Below are 19,744 nucleotides of genomic sequence, written 5' to 3' on the forward strand. Positions count from 1 at the left end.
GTGGAGGCAAAGAAGATTTGAGGTGATGAGAAAGCATGGGTAGATAAAAGCTCTAAGAGGGAAAAGTGCTCTGCATACCTTGCATAGGAGAGGCTGTCAGCAAAGGTGGCATGTGGTTTGGATGGCCATTGGTGGAAACCATGTTGGATGGAGGTGGTGGCCCTTGTTGAAGAGTAGGACCAAGACTTTGTTGTATTTGCCTCAATCCCTTGAGGTAGTAGCAATCCTTGTCCTCGTGTCCAGACTTGCCACAAAAGTGGCAGTAAACCAGAAGGGGTCATTCATGTGGAGGGTACCCTAGAGAGCGGCATGAGCTACACCAAACCATAGCCTTAGTCTCCTGCTGAGACTTGATCTCTTCTAGCTCGCTCTTGATTTGTTCCAATGCCTCGTGATGTGGAGGCTTCTCCTGTATAAGAGAGAAGAACCTCTCCTCTTGAAGAGCTCGCTATAACTTTAGGGCTTCTAGTTCCCTCCGTAAAGAAGTTAACGGATCAGAAGGACTTTCCAAAAACACTAAGGGGAACTCTACCTGAGGGGGGTCGGTGAACAACTTCCTAGCTCCTTCTATCCTAGTAGAAACCGCGACAAACTCTTCCAGAGTGGCGTCAGGTCGGAGACTCGGAGTTTTTGCTGGGAATTTTGGAAAGCTCCTTCTCCACCCACTTCTTAACCATAAATTCACCCGGTTACTGAGGAAGCTTGGCCACCAGAGACTTTGTTCTGGTCATGAGCTCTGCAAAAGTCTCATGTGGCTAGAGCATCACGTTGGCCAACTCATCCAGGACCTTCTCTTGGAAGTCCCCTGGCCTGAAAGCTTCACAGAGCTGTCGTTGTAAGTGGCCCAAGTTGTAAGTGGTTCTCTGCAAACTTACTGTACCATTTGTCGGCTAATCCATCCAAGGTGGATGGAAAGAGTACTAAGTAGGCATCTTCTCTGTTGAGACCTCGACCCCTGCAGAGGGATACAAATCTTCGAGCATGGTTGTCAGCATCCTCTGTGGAGAGACCCTTGAAAGTCGGAAACTTAATATTCACCTTAGCTAGAATGCTTCTGAGTTCCTCCATGGCCGTTTGCGCAACAGCTTGGTGCAATGGAGCTTGCTGTAACACAGGGGATGAGAAGTTTATTGATGGTGGTGCTTGGGGAGGTGTAGAACTGGTTGAGGGAATGCAGGTAGCTGTAGGGGAAGGTAGGGGTAATGGGGTTGGTGGACTTCTACTTGGCATGAAAGATTGACAATTCCTGTGGTAGTACTTCAGAGGATTGAGTAGTGACTGGACCACTTGGCTGGACCTGGACCAGAGAGACTAGAGCAAGACGAGAGACTAGACCAGCAGGTCTAGAACTAAGACTTAGCCGACACAGTCGGACCCAATAGAGAAAGACAGGTAGAGAGCTGAATCCAGCAGCTCCTCGACTTGACTCTGCTCTCTACACACAGTGAGATCTCTGTTGAGGTCCCACCCGGCGTGCCAAAAATGAGAGCACCTGTAGCGGAGATAATGTGTCGTGCCCTCTATAGTGGGTGCTCCTCAGTGCAACGTGCATGATATCTCACTCCACAAAATGCAAACACAGAAGACAAAGAACAACAGAGCAAGAACAGTACGACTCAGCAGATCATGAATAGCAGGAACATCGACAAACTCAAAGAAACCGATACAGACTTTGGCATGGCAACACACTTAGCTCCAGCCCAGATCTCATAGGTACAGTGGGAGTGTCGAGGCTCAACTGTGCATGGATGGTGCAGACGTGTTGTGTACAACTCCAGATGAGAGACTATAGATAACTAACCACACAAAAGTAGATGATGCGTACCTATGACTGGAACCAACCACTCATATGTACCTCCTAAGAGCCACCAACAACTGGCAGATATCCCAATCCAGCTAACCCTATCTCCTAACGGAGGTAGGGTTATCTGGATTGGGATATCTGCCACCAACAGCTAGCTGGATTGGGATATCTGCCACCAACAGCTAGCAGATATCCCAATCCAGCTAACCCTATCTCCTAACGGAGGTGGTGGTGAACTGGCCACGGTGTCCACTGGACCACCATCCGTAACACTTGCCACATGTCACATCCCAGGCGAGAGTCCGCCCAGTGTGAACTCAAGCCCAACTACAACTAACTGCTTGTCCCATGCCAGTGACACTGTAGCCCTGCTACATCTAGCGGGAGGTGGGTAAGGTCTAGGGGGAAGGTGGATAGGGTCTAGGGAGGGTAGGTAGGGACGAGGGGAAGAGAGGGTGGTGAGGGCTAGGGAGAAAAAAAGAGTGAGAGGGGGGTGGGTAGGGCCAAGGGGGTAAATAAAAGCAAAAGTCCGGGTGAAGCTAAGTAGAAGATGCACAAAAGGATGGAGAGGATGTGGAGCAAGTTGAAGGGGACCTGTGTCCCGTAGTGAAGGTGACCGCTTGTAAAATCATCAGTGCTTGACTTTTCCCTTTCTTCAAAAGGGGTTAATTCGATCTTCGTTGACAGCAAATTGGATTGTCTGCTCTGCATACGGTTCAGCAGAGCGTGGTGGGTATCAAAGACACTGCAGTTCGCTCCCTTTATTGGATCTCTAGCTAGCACCGCGGAAGAGTGCATTGTAGGTGAAGAATTTGTCGCGTGCTGAGTTGGCTCATCCATGTTGAAATCAACATCTTTTTGTTGTTACCCACCTTGAAGAATCTTGTTGAAGGGTAGTACACCTGTCATAAAGAACTTTAGCTGGGTCAAAGATTCCGACACGAATGGGGCTGAAGTTGAGGTGTGTGTGAACTCATGTAGATCCTGCACACATGTTGCTGGCTCAGGTGGCTCATTGGGCGTAGGTAGGAACTGTGAAAGAGGGTGTATCCTCCGGGAAACATTGAATAGAGACCCCATAGCAGAACATAGAAGCAGTAACCTCGGGTGGTGTAGGCTGCTGCTGCTACAGTGTCACTTTCACAGGACACACAGTTAGTACAGTTGGTCTGGTCTGGTTTACACTCGATGCACTCTCTGGGTTGAGCAATGACATGTGGCAGGGAAGGGATACGGGCGGTGGTCTAGTGGACATCATGGCCAGGTCACCACCACCACTCAGTTTGGAGATAGACTTAGATGACTGACATTTATGAGCCGTTGGTGGCTCTTCATGGTTAGTTGTGGTGTCATACAGATCATCTTCTTCATATATGGTCCAGCGTCGTCGTCTAGAGTAGTTAGTCTGTCACAATGACGTGGCAACTGTTAACTATGTCACGAGGACGTGGCAACTGCTAACCTTAGTTGTTGGTTTTTTTCCAATGATTTTTTTTAATTTTTTTGGGACTCTCTTTTTGAAGTTGCAAATGGTCGAACATTGTATGGCTAATGGGAACGGTAGTTTCACCCGCAGATGGGAAGTTGGTCGACACTGGAATTCGTATAGTAAGAGGATGTCTAGGCTCAAGATCATGTAGGTCCCCCCGTCGCACTAAGGAAGTTGGTGGATACTAGGAAGTGAACTCAATAAAGGCACAAAGCCAAGGTGGGGTCACCAAAGGAAAGTACCCGACGCCGGACAAACTCCTCCATAGTGGCGTTAGGTCGGAGACTCTCTCGGAGTTTTTGCTGGGAAGTTTTGGGAAAAGCCTTCTCCACCCACTTCTTAACCATAAATTCACCAGGTTGCTGAGGAAGCTTGGCCACCAAAGACTTTGTTCGGGTCATGAGCTCTGCAAAAGTCTCATTTGGCTGGAGCATCAGGTTGGCCAACTCATCCAGGGCCTTCTCCTGGAAGTCCCCTGGTCTGAAATCTTCACAAAACTATTGTTGTAAAGTGGCCCAAGTCGCAAAGTGGTTCTCTGCAACTGATTGTACCACTTGTCTGCTAAACCATCCAAGGTAGATGGGAAGAGTACTAAGTAGGCATCTTCTCAGTTGAGGCCACGACCTCTACAGAGAGAAACAAACCTCCGGGCATGGTCGTCAGCATCCTCTATGGAGAGACCCTTGAAAGTCGGAAACTTAATATTCACTTTAGCTAGAACGCTTGTGAGATCCTCCATGGCTGTCTGTGCAGGAGCTTGTTGCACTAGAGCTTGTTGTAACACAGGGGATGAGAAGTTTATTGATGGGGGTGATTGGGGAGGTGTAGAACTGGTTGAAGGGGAAGGTGGGGGTAATGGGGCTGGTGGACTTCTGCTTGGCACGAAGGGTTGACGCTTCCTGTGGTAGTACTTCAAAGGACTTAGTGGTGGGCTTTGTCGCTCTTTTGACTGCCTTGTATGTGTCATGTAGTAACCAAATGCCCACCCAAGCTTTGAGCACGAAGACCTTTACTTACTGCACACTGGTCCAAACTCCACTAGACCAAGTGAGTGACTAGACTAGGGCGAGTGATTAGACCTCTGGCTAGACCTGGATGAGAGAGGACTAGACCCAGCCGGCAGAGGGAAGCTGTACAAGACTAAACAAATCAGAAATCTCAGACAAACACAGATGAGAGCTTAATCTTAATTAGCTAGCTCCTTGACCAGTAGGCGTAGCGGAGTGAGACTTGAGTTGAGGTCCCACCAGGCGTGCCAAAAATTAAAGCACCTGTAACGGAGATGATGTGGCGTGCCCTCTATAGTGGGTGCTCCTCAGTGCAATGTGCATGATATCTCACTCCACAGAATGCAAACACAGAAGACAATGAACAATAGAGCAACAACAGTACGACTCAGCAGAACCTGAACATGAAAAGCATGAACATCGACAAACTCAAAGAAACGGATCAGACTCTGGCATGGCAGTACACTCAGCTCGAGCCCAGATCTCATAGGTATAGTGGGGGTGTCGAGGCTCAACTGTGTAGGGATGGTGAGACGTGCTGTGTACAACTCAAGATGATAGACTCTAGACGACTGACCACACAAAAGTAGATGATGATGCATACCCACCATTGGAACCAATCACTCATATGTATCTCCTAAAGAGCCACCAACAACTGGCAGATATCCCAATCCAGCTAAGCCTATCTCCAAACTGAGGTGGTGGTGATCGGCCACGATGTCCACTGGACCACCATCTGTATCACTTGCCACGTGTCCCTGCCCAGGCGAGAGTCCGTCCAATATGAACTCCAGCCCAACTGTAACTAACTGCATGTCATGTGCCAGTGACATTGTAGCCCTTCTACATAGGCCTATTTATCCGTTCCATGACTATTCTTTGAAGCTGAACCAGTAATCACAAGTTTCACTTGATGCCATTGTCCAGACAATACTTCACAAAAGCATTGAAGGTGAACTCATCACCCTGGTCTGCACGAACAGTCAGCAACTTTGCCGAATTTGTCTCCTCTAGTGGGTGCTTATTCTCGAAGATCTTGAAAGTCGTGTCCTTCTGGAGAAAATACACCCAAGTGATTGACTATAGTGATCCACCAGTAGCATAAAGTTGAGAGCTTGGCCAAGGGATGAATGTAGCCCCCAGCTAGAACGCTTGGAACACTTGGACAGTCTACATGGAGCACCAGCTTGGGGTAGTATATGTGGTTCTTTTTTTTCCTAGTCATCTTTGGACTACTGGGCCGTGATGAGTGGGCAGACTCACTACTGGTCTAAGAGCAGTTGGAGGGAGAAAGAAGAGTCTAGAGATACTTTAGTTCTTGTATATAGCTAGGGCATGGAAGTTTTAGAACCATGTATGAGTGCGCATATCGTACAAATATGGCATTCTCCGGATCAAAATGTATGACCATACGATACAACATGCTGTATGATATTAATGGTTCCTTAGGAGTTTTCTAAAAAAGCACACCGTACGTCTAAATTGTATGATATAAATTGTAATACATTGTATTTTCCCATACAAAGCTGTACCATACGTTAAGCACAGTGAAATCCTAATCCACAACACTTAAGCGTCATGGGGTAGTCGATGAAGGTGGAGAGATGGGATCAACAGCTGGGAACCAAGCGCAGGAATCTCGAGGCAGGTGGACGGACGAAAAAAAAGACATGGTCAATGCCCGCCAGGTGAATCGAACCCACAACCTGCCAGTTGAGAGGCGGATGCTCTAACCACACGGACGTGTAGGTTTTGATGGCATCCAAGGAGAAACATACCCTTATATGGCAAACACAAACGCAAAAAAGTAAACTCGGCCAAAAAAAGTAAACTCAAACAACATCCGATGGTGCACACTGTTTTTGAAATTCGAGCCCCACTTGCGCATCGTGATCCCACGGCTTTGGTTCATTAAAGACCCCGTGGTCTTTAGTGCTGAGGCTGATTCTGAACGAGAAAGAGCTTATTTCTACCGGAGAGTTCTTGGTGCTCGTCTTGTCATAGGCTCATAGCAGTCTAGCTCACATTGTGCTCACAGTTTACACTCAATACACTGCCGTGCACTATCTAGCCTTTTCACCTTCTTGTATGCTAGTCACTTAGTCCTTTGTCTCGATCTGAGTGTGCTGCCAGCCAGTTTCTTGGACTTGGGTCCTCGTTGTATGTTGACATCACAGAGGTCAGATTGCACTTCTTTATGTGCCTTTTGTTGTCTCCATGGTCGTTGTTAATTGTTCCATTCTAATTGAGTTCTCATCTATGTGAGTTCACGTCACTGTGTGAGACTTACAGCATACTGCTCTGAGGGTACCCATATCTCGCAATGAGCACTTGGTTAAATTTTTCTGCTGCTGCAGGTCATATTGCAGCTCACGCTCAATTGTCAGCTAGTTACAGTTGTGAAAATTATTATTTATGCCTACCATTTCTTACTGCATGATTATAAGAACTATTTTGTTCATGTTACAGTTGTGAAAATGATCATGTATGCCTCAAAACTGAATTATCATTTCTTATGGCACGGTTGGAACTGTTTTATTCATCTTCCAGCACTGATTTTGCATCCCGCTATCCATCAGGTCCTATTTCCAGAATCAGATTTGGAGGATTTACACGTTACTTTTGTTGTAGGGTGTGGTGCACACAGTAGGGGGTTACATGGTGTTTTCTGCTGTTACTTTCAAATATGTCTTTGACCATCAGCCAGGAGACATCTTTTGGTGGGTGAAACATCATAATTTAAATCCATGTTTGTTGATTATTTGCATGGACTAAAATTTTGTAGAGACAAATTATGACTGCTGTTGTTTTGATGTGCAGGTGTACTGCTGACTGTGGTTGGATTACAGGTCACACATATGTCACGTACGGACCACTATTGAATTGCGCAACATGCGTGATTTATGAAGGGGTATCTGAGTATTTGGTATCCGTTGTGTTATGCTAATGGATTGAAGAGATTGCACATACCAATTGTTTGCTTGTCTGAAAGTAGATACCAGTTTGGCCTGATGCTGGACGGTACTGGCAAATAGTAGATAAGTTCAAAGTAACTACTTTCCATACAGCACCAACTGCAATCCGAACCTTGGAAGCAAGTGGTGATAAGGTATGATTCAATTTTTCAATCTCAACTTCCAATGACTATTTATATAATTAACTTAAAGCTCATCATATTTCTGGACCATCTTAGTTACTTGTGAGTGAGAGGGTGTGCATGCAACTTTGTTTCTACTATGTCATTATGCACAGACTACAATGTCCGCTTTTGTCATGCACTTAATCTTTATAGATGTGGTATGGTTGAAAACCATGTACTATCAACATCTTTGAAAGGCCGATACGACCCATGAGATCAAAAGTTACAAACGATCTATAAATGATACAACAGTGTTGAACAAAAATGATGAACATAGTGTAAATATAACACATAACCTAAAAAAATATAAGATGTGTAGTATGGTTGAATGAAAGAAAGAAGTATCATTGTGATAGGCGCATACGGTGTTGATATAGATTAATGGCATTTATAATAACATATTATCTTAATTACACCAATTTAACAAGAAGCACCAAGGTAGAGACTTTGCGCACCATTGGATTAGCATTGAAGTTTGTGTACAAAAGAGTGCATAGATAAGCTTGTAAATATCGTGTGTGGCATAAGGAGGTGCATCCACCTACATGGTGTATGTGGAGTGCATTTAGAGTTCTAGGACAAGTGTGCAGTCCTATTGGCAATGTACTACACATGTCTATGACCATACATGCTATGGATGATGGGCAAGCATTTACATGATTACGGAAGAAACTATTCCCACAGATGGAGTAATGTAGGCTCTCATCCCTACGCCCCTCCCCATGAGAGTCTGAATGTGACACCTGAATACGTCCGTGGCATTCGAGTGGAGGATGTGGTGGATGCAACTGGTTTCACTTTCGAGTTTCCATTTGCCACTCGTCGCTTTGGATTGGGCATGCACTATCGCCAATTTTGGAGAGAATTACAGCAAATGTTGACAAGTTTCTTACCAGTTTCACCTTTGGCTGATGGTGATCGCATGTCTGATTGGAAGCTTGGGGAAATGCCATTTCAAGATATTTCTGCTGGCCGGGCGTATGCTTTTCTTCTGCCTCGTCCATGGATTGTTGATCATTGCAACGCTATTTGGTGGCGTAGGATTATATCTGCAACATGGGAAAGTCGTTTGCCGTTGAAAGAGCGTTTGTTTCTTTGGCGGTGTTTGCTTGGTGTGCTCCCAGTGGGTACCTTTCTTCAGAGGCGCCGCATCCGCTCTTCATCATGTGTCCGTTGCTTGTCTGTCGAGGAGGATGTTTGTCACCTCTTGTGGGATTGCTGTGTCACGCGAGAATTCCTTCGTCGGGTTTTTGCGTGTATGCGGCTACGTTTTCCCACGACGGTCTTCCATAAGCGGTTTTGGATTTTTGGTATCTTCTCGTCGGCGTTGCAGTGCTTTGCAGCCTTCTTCATGTGGGTCAGGTTTTGGGCATACTGGAGCCTGTGGCGACAGCGTAATGGCTATATGTTCCATGGCATTCATACGGATCCACTACCTTTCTTCAAGATTTCCCTTCGGCAGTCTTTGCGGTTTGCCTTGGAAGTTGGGGATATCACGTCAGAGATACATCAACTTTCTTATGAATGCTTTTAGATATTTTGCACAGCCGAACACCGTTGTGTTCCTTTCCTCGTACATCTTTTTGGTGGGTTTTCCTCTCTTTGAGGTTTCCCACAGTTAGTTAAATCAAATTGATTTACAAAAAAAAAATATAAAAATCAGTGGCCTACCCTACATGGTCTCCTAGTATCTTGTTAGGTGTCATATTAAATCCCTCCCCTTGAAGACTACACTGTGCATGCTATAGATGATGTGCATTAGTTTACATGATAAAGTAGGAGAGTAATTCCCATCGATGGAGCAATGTAGGTTCTCTTCCCTACAATCCTCCCCTAGAGAGTCTCTGATTATCGCCTTAAACGATTGTGGCTTCGTTGCCTCCCCTACAGGATCGCATGGTCTCTTGTGAGGTGTCTGATTAACTCCCTCCCCTTGGAGACTATACCAGCAAAGTGAGAGAAAAAAATTACATCTTGCCTCTCCTTGAAGAATAACTTCTTCTGCTTCTTGTTCCTTGTTTACCTTCTCTTTGCCTTTGAATATGAAATCGTTGTTGCTGCTTGTGAGCCCTGTGCTTGTGGAGGTTCTGCCTTCTAAAGTCTAGGTGGAGACTTTAACAATATCGAGTTCCATGAAGACAATTGAGTGGATGTTATATTGTATCGCTTTTATATTCCCTGTTCAGGATGCATGTAATAGGTTTGTGCATAAGTTGTTGATGCTTGTACCGTCTGTTGCCAGGATACTGAGCTTCTTGTAGTTCTTCTTGGGCTTCAGTAGCCGGATATCTAACCGCCACTCCCCTTTGTTGACTGCCTCCTCTAGATCTGGGTCAAGAAACCACTGTCGTAAAGATGCAACAAGCACTATGATCCTCTAGAAGGTGCACTCCGAGATCATAGCCCCCTTGTACCTCAAAGAAAAAGCACTCCCCCTCGTTTGTGCGAGCTGTGACTGCAATGAGAATCTACAACTGTGTAAAAGCTTCCATTCTCAAAAGGTACGTGCCAGTCACCCGGACTCCCTGGCTGTATATCCTGTCACGTATGCAATCCCCCCATATGAGATCTATTTGCACCTTCTCATGCATGCTGCCAAATTACATCCACTCTCCAAACCTTTGAAGGGTCCCCAAGCTACACGTAATGTAGTACGGTCCAAATCAGAGGTTGTCGACGTCGCTCGTCCATACAGACTAACCAACTCTGACTCAAGTAGGAGCTCAACGTCTCCTAGGCCCTGAGTAGACACGTGGTGAGTCTGTCCTCCCATCCTTAGCCCAATCTGACTCTGCGCATCTTTGTGAAAATCCATCGAGTCTCTGGGCGCTATGAGCCACTTGTTAGAGGAACTCGAGTGTGAATCCTGGTGAGAAGCAGCTCCTTCCAAGGAAGGCTCGCATAAAAATAGAGAATACCTATTCTAGGCCTTGCCATGCTTAGAATACATTTCAGTCACCCAGCATCCCGGAAATGATTTTCCAATCACATGCCATTTCAATTTGCATCTCAAATGGGGAATGCATCCATGCCTCGTTTCAGAATGCATTCTGGTTGTGAAAGCCCATTCTGTGATTAGAAAGTGACTAACGAAGACTACTTTATGGGTATTGTAGTCTACTTTTTAAAAGCTATAGGGAATGGCCCTTTTGGGCCTCTGTAACGTGGGAATGCATTCTTGCACTACTAGGTATGATTATCCTAGGAAAGGGATCTAAAAATCACCTCCCTTAAGGTACCTTAAAGACCTCCCATTCCACATTTCATATAACTCTGGAAAGGAGCTTCCCTAGCAGGGCCCTGCTCGGGAGACTCCGTGTTCCATGCTCCCATTCTACGTTTCATGTAGCTCTAGGAAGGAGTCCACAAAAAATGAACTTTCCCAAGAGGGCCCTTCTGTGCAAGGCAGGATCAATGAGCCCAAGATCACCTTGTGCGGTACGTAGTGCGATGACCGACCAAGCAACTTTTGGCGTATGCGGGCTGTCTATCTCTACCAAACCACAAGAATTTCTTGATGAGCCGTTGGAGAGGGGGAATGGGGGAACACACACGGCACAACAACAAAGGCCTCTCTCCACAGCACCCCTATCCTCTCAGAAAACACCTTCAAAACACTCTTTACACTAGCAGACCACTGCCTACTCTTTTTCCAATGCTTACACACTCCATAAGTCCACCACACAACGCACACCTATTGCCACGGTCGATCTCCGCCCTTACACACACACAGCCGTTCAATCTCACTCTCTCACACAAAACACCGTCGGTCCGGGGGGGCACACACATCCACACTGCCGGCACCAAGCGGGAACACAGGAGCAAGAGAAAGAGAAGGGGGGAAGGGGAAACGACAGCAAAACAGGGCAACAGTGGCTTGATTACGCTTCAAAAGGCTTGTACAAAGTCTTGCACTGCCATCACAATGGCCATTTTCAAGAAAGATTACAAAGGGGATTGACAGCCACACTCCTCTGCCAAAAGACTCCACTCTACAGGCTTCAAACGGCACCAAAAAAGCCCCCAATTCATTAAAAAAATGGCTTTTATAGTGGGGGGTCTTCAACTTTGGAAATTGATCTCTAATTGGTCCATTTGGCATCCCAATTTGGAAACTTAGGGAGGGGGGAGCCGCCTCACTTTCATCTGCTCTCTTTTGCTCTCCTTGGGCTTGTGCCCCTTGGCTTTTTTTTTTTAATACTTATTTATCCTTCATTTTCACCCTTTAGACTACCTTTGACTATCTTTGTGTGGCCCCTTGCTTGATCCATTCTCCCCTAGCCTTCTCTCTCCCCACTTTCCCTCTTGCTCCCGGCCTTTGGGTGGCCCTCTGCTCTGCTCGGCCATCTCCTCAGACTGCTCCTTGCTCACATGGCGGCTCCCTTGGGCGGCCCTTGAACTCTCTCCCTCCCCCTCATTTCATGGGACACCTCCCCTTGCATTCGACCCAGTTGCTCTGCCCGGCCACACTCTCCCTCTCTCTCTCTCTATCCTCCCGTGGGACTATCCCTTTGGGTAACTCGATTCCTTTCTTCTGTTGGGGGACCCCCTCCCTCACTCTCGCATCAGGGAGGCACTAGCGATATCTCTAGTGCACTCACTCTTGGTCTTCAAATAAAGGACTCCAAAGGGGCCACGGGAACGGCCACTGCACTGGTCCTGCCACGTCATTGATCGACAGCTCAAGCCGCCCATGGGCGCCACCAGATTACCACCAGCTTGCTCCGCCGCCGCCAAAACATGTTGCACACCGCCCTGCGCGCTACCTAGCACCACCAATGCAGCGCCCTATCAGGCCCGCCATCGCCACGGGGTGAGGGAGCTCCCCTCTCCCCCTTTGTATACAAGTGATGCTCACGTTCCTGGTCAAATACCCCATAAAGCCGAGCCCCCTCCGCGCATGTGGGATTTTGGAGGCCATGTGGCAACACAATAGGGCGGCCCCTCTTAGGGTGACCTCCAAAGCCCAAAAAAAACTTTTTAAAAAATCCTTCATATTCAATTTTTTTCCCTCCACTTCACCAGCCTACAACATTTCGGTCCGGGGTCGGATTTCCTAGCCGTAAGGCCCGGCCGAAGCTTCACCATACCGACTTCAAGCCACGAATACCTGGCCGCATTCCGAGATTCTGAAGGTGGCAAACCGAGGCCGTCAAAACTTTAAAAAATCATTTGTAATCTCATTACCGCCAAATGCTCCCGTCTTTACCAGGCCGTAGCTCGGTACTCGAGGCTCAGAATCGTGAGCCGTCAACTCTAGTTGAGTCCACATGATGCATACCTCGCTCTAGAACCTTGTCGAGGCCCAAAAAACCCCAGATGGCATGATTTCCAATGCGGTCAACCTGGCCCATAACTGGCCCCCGGCAAAACTTCAGCTGACCATAACTTGCTATCCAGAGCTCCGATTAGCAATCTGAGAAGACAGGCATGCTCCATAACTTGAGTACTACGCATGCACCCACTGACATCAGCCTGGGCCACTTGTCCCTAGCTGTCCTACCCGTCGGGGATTTGCAACACCTTCTAACTTTGAACTTCAGTATCTTGCACACCGGGGCTCCATTTGACGAGCCGTCTAGATCGCTTCTAGAGCACATCAAACACTACATCCTAGAGCACCGACTCGGCACTTCGGGCACCTTCACCTGCTACCCCATCTGGACCTATCTTGAGCCTTTTGGCCTACAAAGCCGCATTAGGCATACATTTCCGCTACCCTTTGGCTGCCCAGGACCTTGGTACCTTTCCTAGCCTTCTGCACTGCACCTGCCTGTAGCCTTTGCCTGGCATAGATCACTTTCCAGCTCGGACCCCAACTTTGGCTGCACCATCATTGCCGACCCCCTCGTTGAACATTGATGTTCAATTACACACAGGCTTATTGCACCAAAAAACTACTTACTTAAAACAAAGTCTTTGCACACCACAAAGCACCTAACGTACACCACAAAGCACCTAACGTATGTACAAAACCTGGCATCTATCTCCAAGTCACCCGTTGCTTTTGTTCAAGCAGGTTGTCCAACCCCCCGCTTTACCTGTCATCATCCACCTGGGTCAAACACCTTGCACTGATGTCTTCCACCCACCTGTAACACCCTTGCATAGTGCCACACCAAGGCACATAGCCAACTGCATACCCAAACTGCCAGCATCATACTTCTACTACTCCATGCACCCAATGGCCTACTGCCCACTCGCAACAAAGCAACTCCAAGAACACCAAATAGAGCACCATCTTTGTGTCCTACTTGTGGCTTGGCTACCACTGCGTCACACTGCCTTCACACCATCGCACTTGGCAGACACCGGGCCATCTATCTCCACCTTATCACGCACTTCCTCATGCAGGAAATCCATGAATTTACTCAAACTTTTAAAAACTGGCATTTTCTGCAGCAGTTACCTTGATCAATTTCCCCCAAAGGGCCTCGAACTCCCACTCGAACGCTTGAAAATCACCCTCCAATCTTTGCTTCAACCCATCCAGCTACCTCTTTACTTCGTCCAGCTGCACATCCGCTACGAATCTTCTTCGAAAAGCCACCTCTAGGGCTTCACAATGTGCCTTTTCTTCATTGCCCAGGCCAACGAACCATAGCCTCGCTTTACCACGAACTAGGAGCGGGAACACCTGTACCGCACCGTCTTCTCTCGATAAACTGCTTTCCAGCACGAACAATCCGTAGTCTTGAAGCCAGGTTCTCGCATCTTCGACCCTAGTGAAAATGGGAAGACCTGTCCACGCCATCTCTAGCAACACTTGCTCTTCAAAGGTCGCACCTTTGGCATCACCACAATCACTGCTTCGACATCAACTAGGAGCATGAAACAGCTCCTCAGTGGGGGCACCAGAAGATGGAGAGGGGAAATGGGGAACACACCCGGCACAACAACAAAGGCCTCTCTATAGCTCAGGGTATCCAAAGCACCCCTATCCTCTCAGAAAACACCTTCAAAACACTCTTTACACGAGCAGACCACCGCGTGCTCTTTTTCCAATGCTTACACACTCCACAAGTCCACCACACAACGCACACCTATTGCCACAGTCGATCTCCACCCTTACACACGCACACAGCCGCTCAATCTCAATCTCTCACATAAAACACCGTCGGTTCGGGGGGGCACACACATCCACACTACCGGCACCGAGGGGGAACACAGGAGCAGGAGAAAGAGAAGGAGGGAAGGGGAAACGACAACAAAGCGGGGCAACTGTGGCTTGATTATGCTTCAAAAGGCATGTACAAAGAAAGGCTTGCACTGCCATCACAATGACCATTTTCAAGAAAGATTACAAAGGGGATTGACAGGCACACTCCTCTGCCAAAAGACAATACTTTGCAAGCTTCAAACGGCACAAAAAAGCCCCCAATTCATTAAAAAAATGCCTTTTATAGTGGGGGGTCTTCAACTTTGGAAATTGCTCTCTAATTGGTCCATCTGGCGGAAACTTAGGGAGGGGGGAGCCGCCTCACTTTCATCTACTCTCTTTTGCTCTCCTTGGGCTTGTGCTCTCGAGAGGGAGGGGGGGGGCACTAGTGATGTCGCTAGTGCCGCTTGGCATTATTATTTTTTTGCTTATTTATCCTTCATTTTCACCCTTTGGACTACCTTTGACTCCTCCCTTGACTATCTTTGTCCGGCCCCTTGCTTGATCCATTCTCCCCTAGCCTTCTCTCTCCCCACTTTCCCTCTTGGTCCCGGCCTTTAGGTGGCCCTCTGCTCTGCTCGGCCATCTCCTCAGACTGCTCCTTGCTCACATAGTGGCCCCCTTGGGCGGCCCTTGAACTCTCTCTCTCTCCCTCATTTCATGGGACACCTCTCCTTGCATTCGACCCAATTGCTCTACCCGGCCACACTCTCCCTCTCTCTCTCTATAATCCGGTGAGACTGCCCCTTGTGGTAACTCGACTCCTTTCTTCTGTTGGGGAACCCCCTCCCTCACTCTCACATCGGGGAGGCACTAGCGATATCGCTAGTGCACTCACCCTTGGTCTTCAAAATAAGGGCTCCAAAGGGGCCGCGGGAACGGCCACGGCACTGGTCATGCCACGTCATCGATCGACAGCTCAAGCCGCCCACGGGCGCCACCATATTACCACCAGGTGGCTCCGCTGCCGCCAAAACACGACGCGCGCCGCCCTGCGCCCTACCTAGCACCACCAACACAGCGCCCTATCAGGCCCGCCATCGCCACGGGGTGAGGGAGCTCCCCTCTCTCCCCCTTTGTATTCAAGTGATGCTCACGTTCGTAGTCAAATACCCCATAAAGCCCAGCCCCCTCCACGCATGTGGGATTTTGGACGCCACGTGGCATCGCAATAGGGTGCCCCCTCTCAGGGTGACCTCCAAAGCCCAAAAAAACCTTTTTAAAAAATCCTTCATATTCAATTTTGTCCCTCCACTTCACCAGCCTGCAACATTCCGGTCCGGGGTCAGATTTCCGAGCCGTACGGCCCAGCAGAAGCTTCACCATACCGACTTAAGCCACGAGTACCTAGCCGCATTCCGAGATTCTCAAGGTGGCAAACCGAGGCCGTCAAAACCCAAAAAAATCATTTGTAAGCTCATTTCCGCCAAATGCTCCCGTCTTTACCAGGCTGTAGCTCGGTACTCGAGGCTCAAAATCGCAAGCCATCAACTCTTGCTGAGTCCACATGATGCATACCTCACTCTAGAACCTTGTCGAGGCCCAAAAAACCCCAGATGGCACGATTTCCAATGCAATCAACCTGGCAAAACTTGAGCTGACCATAACTTGAGAGCTCTAATTGGCAATCCGAGAAGACAGGCATGCTCCATAGCTTGAGTACTACGCATGCATCCACTGACATCAGCCTGGGCCACCTGTCCCCATTGTCCTACCCGTCGCGGATCTGCAACACCTTCTAACTTTGAACTTCGGTATCTTGCACACCAGGGCTCCGTTTGACGAGCCGTCTGGACCGGCTTCTAGAGCACATCGAACACTACATTCTAGAGCACCGACTCGGCACTTCGGGCACCTTCACCTGCTACCCCATCTGGACCTATCTTGAGCCTTTTGGCCTAAAAAGCCGCATTAAGCATACATTTCCGCTACCTTTTGGCTGCCCAGGACTTTGGTACCTTCCCTAGCCTTCTGCGCTGCACCTGTCTGCAGCCTTTGCCTGGCATAGATCACTTTCCAGCTCAGACCAACTTTGGTTGCACCATCGTCGTATGTGGTCTATGCAAGAACTTGAAAAGATTTGACAGGAGGTAGTTTACCACATTGTGAGTAGATTGGCGAGAGCACATGTAGCTTTGGGGAGCATGTGTTCGCAGATTCAGTTACAAGAATCGCGAACAAAGCTCTTTTCAGTGGTCCAAAGTTCTCCTTAAGGAGAGCAACAACGACTAGACTGGCGAGAGCACATGCAACTTTGGGGAGCATGTGTTCGTAGATTTAGTTTCAAGAATCTCGAACAAAGCTCTGGATATTTGACACATTGGTTACTTCAGCTATGCTTTATAGGGTGTAGATATAGGGACCATCTGTAGACCATACCGAGCTGGCAGTACTGATGGATGGAGATGTATGGAGAGGCCTCTGTTCTCTATGATTTTCCAGATGATTAGGGACTCTATATTGCATGAGATTATTTGTGCAGAGCTTGTAGCTCTCCCGCTGGTCATAGAGGCACTTACCAGATCCGTCTCTTTTATAAAGAGTATATGAGATCTTCCCAAAGATAGATATGCTCTCCTAGGTTTGGAGTCTTCTCGACGGCTTGCCTCACAGGGAGGCACATCTTGTTGGTATGCACAAATGACATCATGGTTTCAGCTACATGGATTTAATATGGATAAGACTACCCCCTTTCCAATACTCGCTGGATGCACCCTCCTTGTTCCTCACACGGACCGAGATTACCTGCCCCATCAAACAAGATTTGATCTAGCTAGACACCAGGAGGACATGGACAGAGCCGACACGAGAGCTTGGCACGAAGATTGATTTCTACAGAGAGCATTGTAGCGGAGATAATGTGGCATGCTCTCTACAGTGGGTGCTCCTGAGTGCAATGTGCGGAACATCTCACTCCACCAGAGTAACAACAAAGGAAGCAGGAAACAACAGAGCAACAACACAAAGACATCAACAATAGAACCTGAACATATGGACTCGGCTTACTCAAAGAAACCCGTAGAGACTCTGGCATGGGAGCACATTCAGCTTCGGCCAAGAACTCATAGGTACAATGGGGTGTCGAGGCTCAACTGTGCAGGGATGGTGCAAGCGTGCTGTGTATAACTCAAGATGATAGACTCTAGACCACTGACCACACAAAGTAGATGATCCATAACGCCCCAAACAGCTACGGATATATACAATCATAAAGAGCCACCAACGGCTCACAAATATCTAATCAAGCTAAGACTATCTCAATATTGTGGTCGTGGTGGTCTGGCCCGGCGTCCACTAGACCACTACCCGTATGCCTACCACGTATCACTGCCCAGGCAAAAGTCCATCCAATGTGGACTCATCCCAGCTGCAACTAACTGTCTTTCCAGTGTCTGCGTCACTGTAGCCCTGCTACAGGTTTCCCGTCACAAAACCACTCATCGTCTCAGTGAGAGGAACACTATGCTGCAAAGAGAACCGAGAAGTCACTATATGTATAAAAGAAGAGTGAGGAGAGCAAATTGGTCCTGTCACCCAAGAGAAAGAGTCGTCGTCACTGCTGCACCTGAAGTATCCGTCTGAAGTATCCGTCTCTGGGGGAGGAGCCATCAAATCGATGGTGGAAGGCTACTGTTGATGAGCTTTGTTGCTCTTGACGAACTGGCTCTGGGTGACTAAAGCTGCCACGTGCTGCGCAGCGGATGGGAGCATCTGGCCTGAAGTGTACTCAGGGCGTCGACTAACAGAGCTATGTCAGTGTTCACCAGCAAGGCCGTCACAAGAAATGCTCTGTGTATATTGTATATGTGGTAAGGAAGTTGACGGCTGAAGCCTCTGAGGATAGTAGGTAAAGTGCTGATGTTGGCCGTATCCGACAGGAGTGTGTGTAGAGGGTCCCATGAATGAGCTACCTGGCTGTGCATACCCCACAGGGGTCTGGACCTGTATCCCCTGCCCTGTCCAGCCATATCCCCTACTCATCGGAGCCTAAAATCCCATATCACTTTGAAGTAGCACTTCTTAAAGTCCTTGCATCTGTGCTCGGAGGTCGTCAATGACTTTAGACTTTTCTTGCAATGCGTATCACAAAGAAAAAATAGTAGCATCTCTATCCGCAATCGCGCTCTCTGCAACACGTAGAGAACCCTCCATAGCTGCGGATGTAGCAGAGTGACGCTGGTGAGTAGCAGCCAACCGCTCTGCCCCAAGCTCAATGATAGCAATGGCCTGCCTGGACTCCCGCAGTATATCCTCGGATAGCCGAAAAAGTGAGGTAGAGTCCCTTATTGTTGAAGATCCCACAGCAGCTTCTAGTTGGACAGGGTCCCTTTGTGGTGAACTGGAAGGGTGGCTAGGAGGTTGAGTTGAGATAGGTGGACTGGGTGTACCCGAAATGGGCATAGATGAGGAGACGACTATAGTGGAGATAGGTAAGGTAGTCACTGTGGGAGGAGTGAAAATGGGAGATGGAGGGCGAGATGGGCATGTATAACAGGGACATGTACAGGGTGAACCGAAACACCTGAGCATATCACTGGCCCAGAACAAGCAGTAGCGGGAGCAGAAGGAGCGGGAGTAGATCAATTTCGGCGGACAGGGCGCTTCATTCGAGGTGCTGACTTTCTGAAACCGGCAACGATATTAATGATTCTGCTGTATCCTTCACCACTTTAGTCCTTTTCTTCTTTTTAGTCTCAAATATTGGGTTGGCCGTGTTGGTCACAGATTTTCTCTTTCCTTTTAAGTTTTTCCCTTGCATATCTGCATCTACTTCTTCAGGGCTAACATGGATATTTATAATCCAAGCCAACATCGGCCCTGCAAAACATTGAAAACTCGACTAGACAGATTGCACCTATGCTAGAAATTTTTTTGCCCTGGTTTGTAAAGATGTGTATAGAATCTGGTGAAAGCCACAAGGTATATTGTGGATTAGATAGTAAAGACCCTCACAGTGGGAAAACAAAGAGGGCACATCACAACGCTTCTTCTTGGACTCTCTGGCATCTCTGAGAAAAAAATAATACTTGAAGATAGCCCACAACGCTTTGTTCCTTGAATATTCTGGGTGATCAGTTTGTAGTATTTCTTGACAAGCTTGCAATGTGGCATCTTTGGAGAGCTAGGAGTATGTGCGGGTGGTCAG

General features: G+C 47.9%; 1 protein-coding gene across 1 annotated transcript in view; it reads left to right on the forward strand.

Annotated features, from left to right (window-relative positions):
- LOC147446023 (acetyl-coenzyme A synthetase, chloroplastic/glyoxysomal-like) overlaps nt 1–19,744 on the forward strand; it is a 153,000-nt gene that overhangs the window by 98,294 nt on the left and 34,962 nt on the right. The window contains exons 9-11 of the mRNA XM_086525347.1: nt 6,932–7,020; nt 7,121–7,211; nt 7,296–7,409. Of these exons, the coding sequence (XP_086381473.1) occupies nt 6,932–7,020; nt 7,121–7,211; nt 7,296–7,409 (294 nt within the window). The remainder of the gene's footprint in view (nt 1–6,931; nt 7,021–7,120; nt 7,212–7,295; nt 7,410–19,744) is intronic.

The sequence above is a fragment of the Adiantum capillus-veneris genome, chromosome 12 (assembly GCF_014529385.1).
Source record: "Adiantum capillus-veneris isolate H3 chromosome 12, ASM1452938v2, whole genome shotgun sequence".
Classification (NCBI taxonomy): domain Eukaryota; kingdom Viridiplantae; phylum Streptophyta; class Polypodiopsida; order Polypodiales; family Pteridaceae; genus Adiantum; species Adiantum capillus-veneris.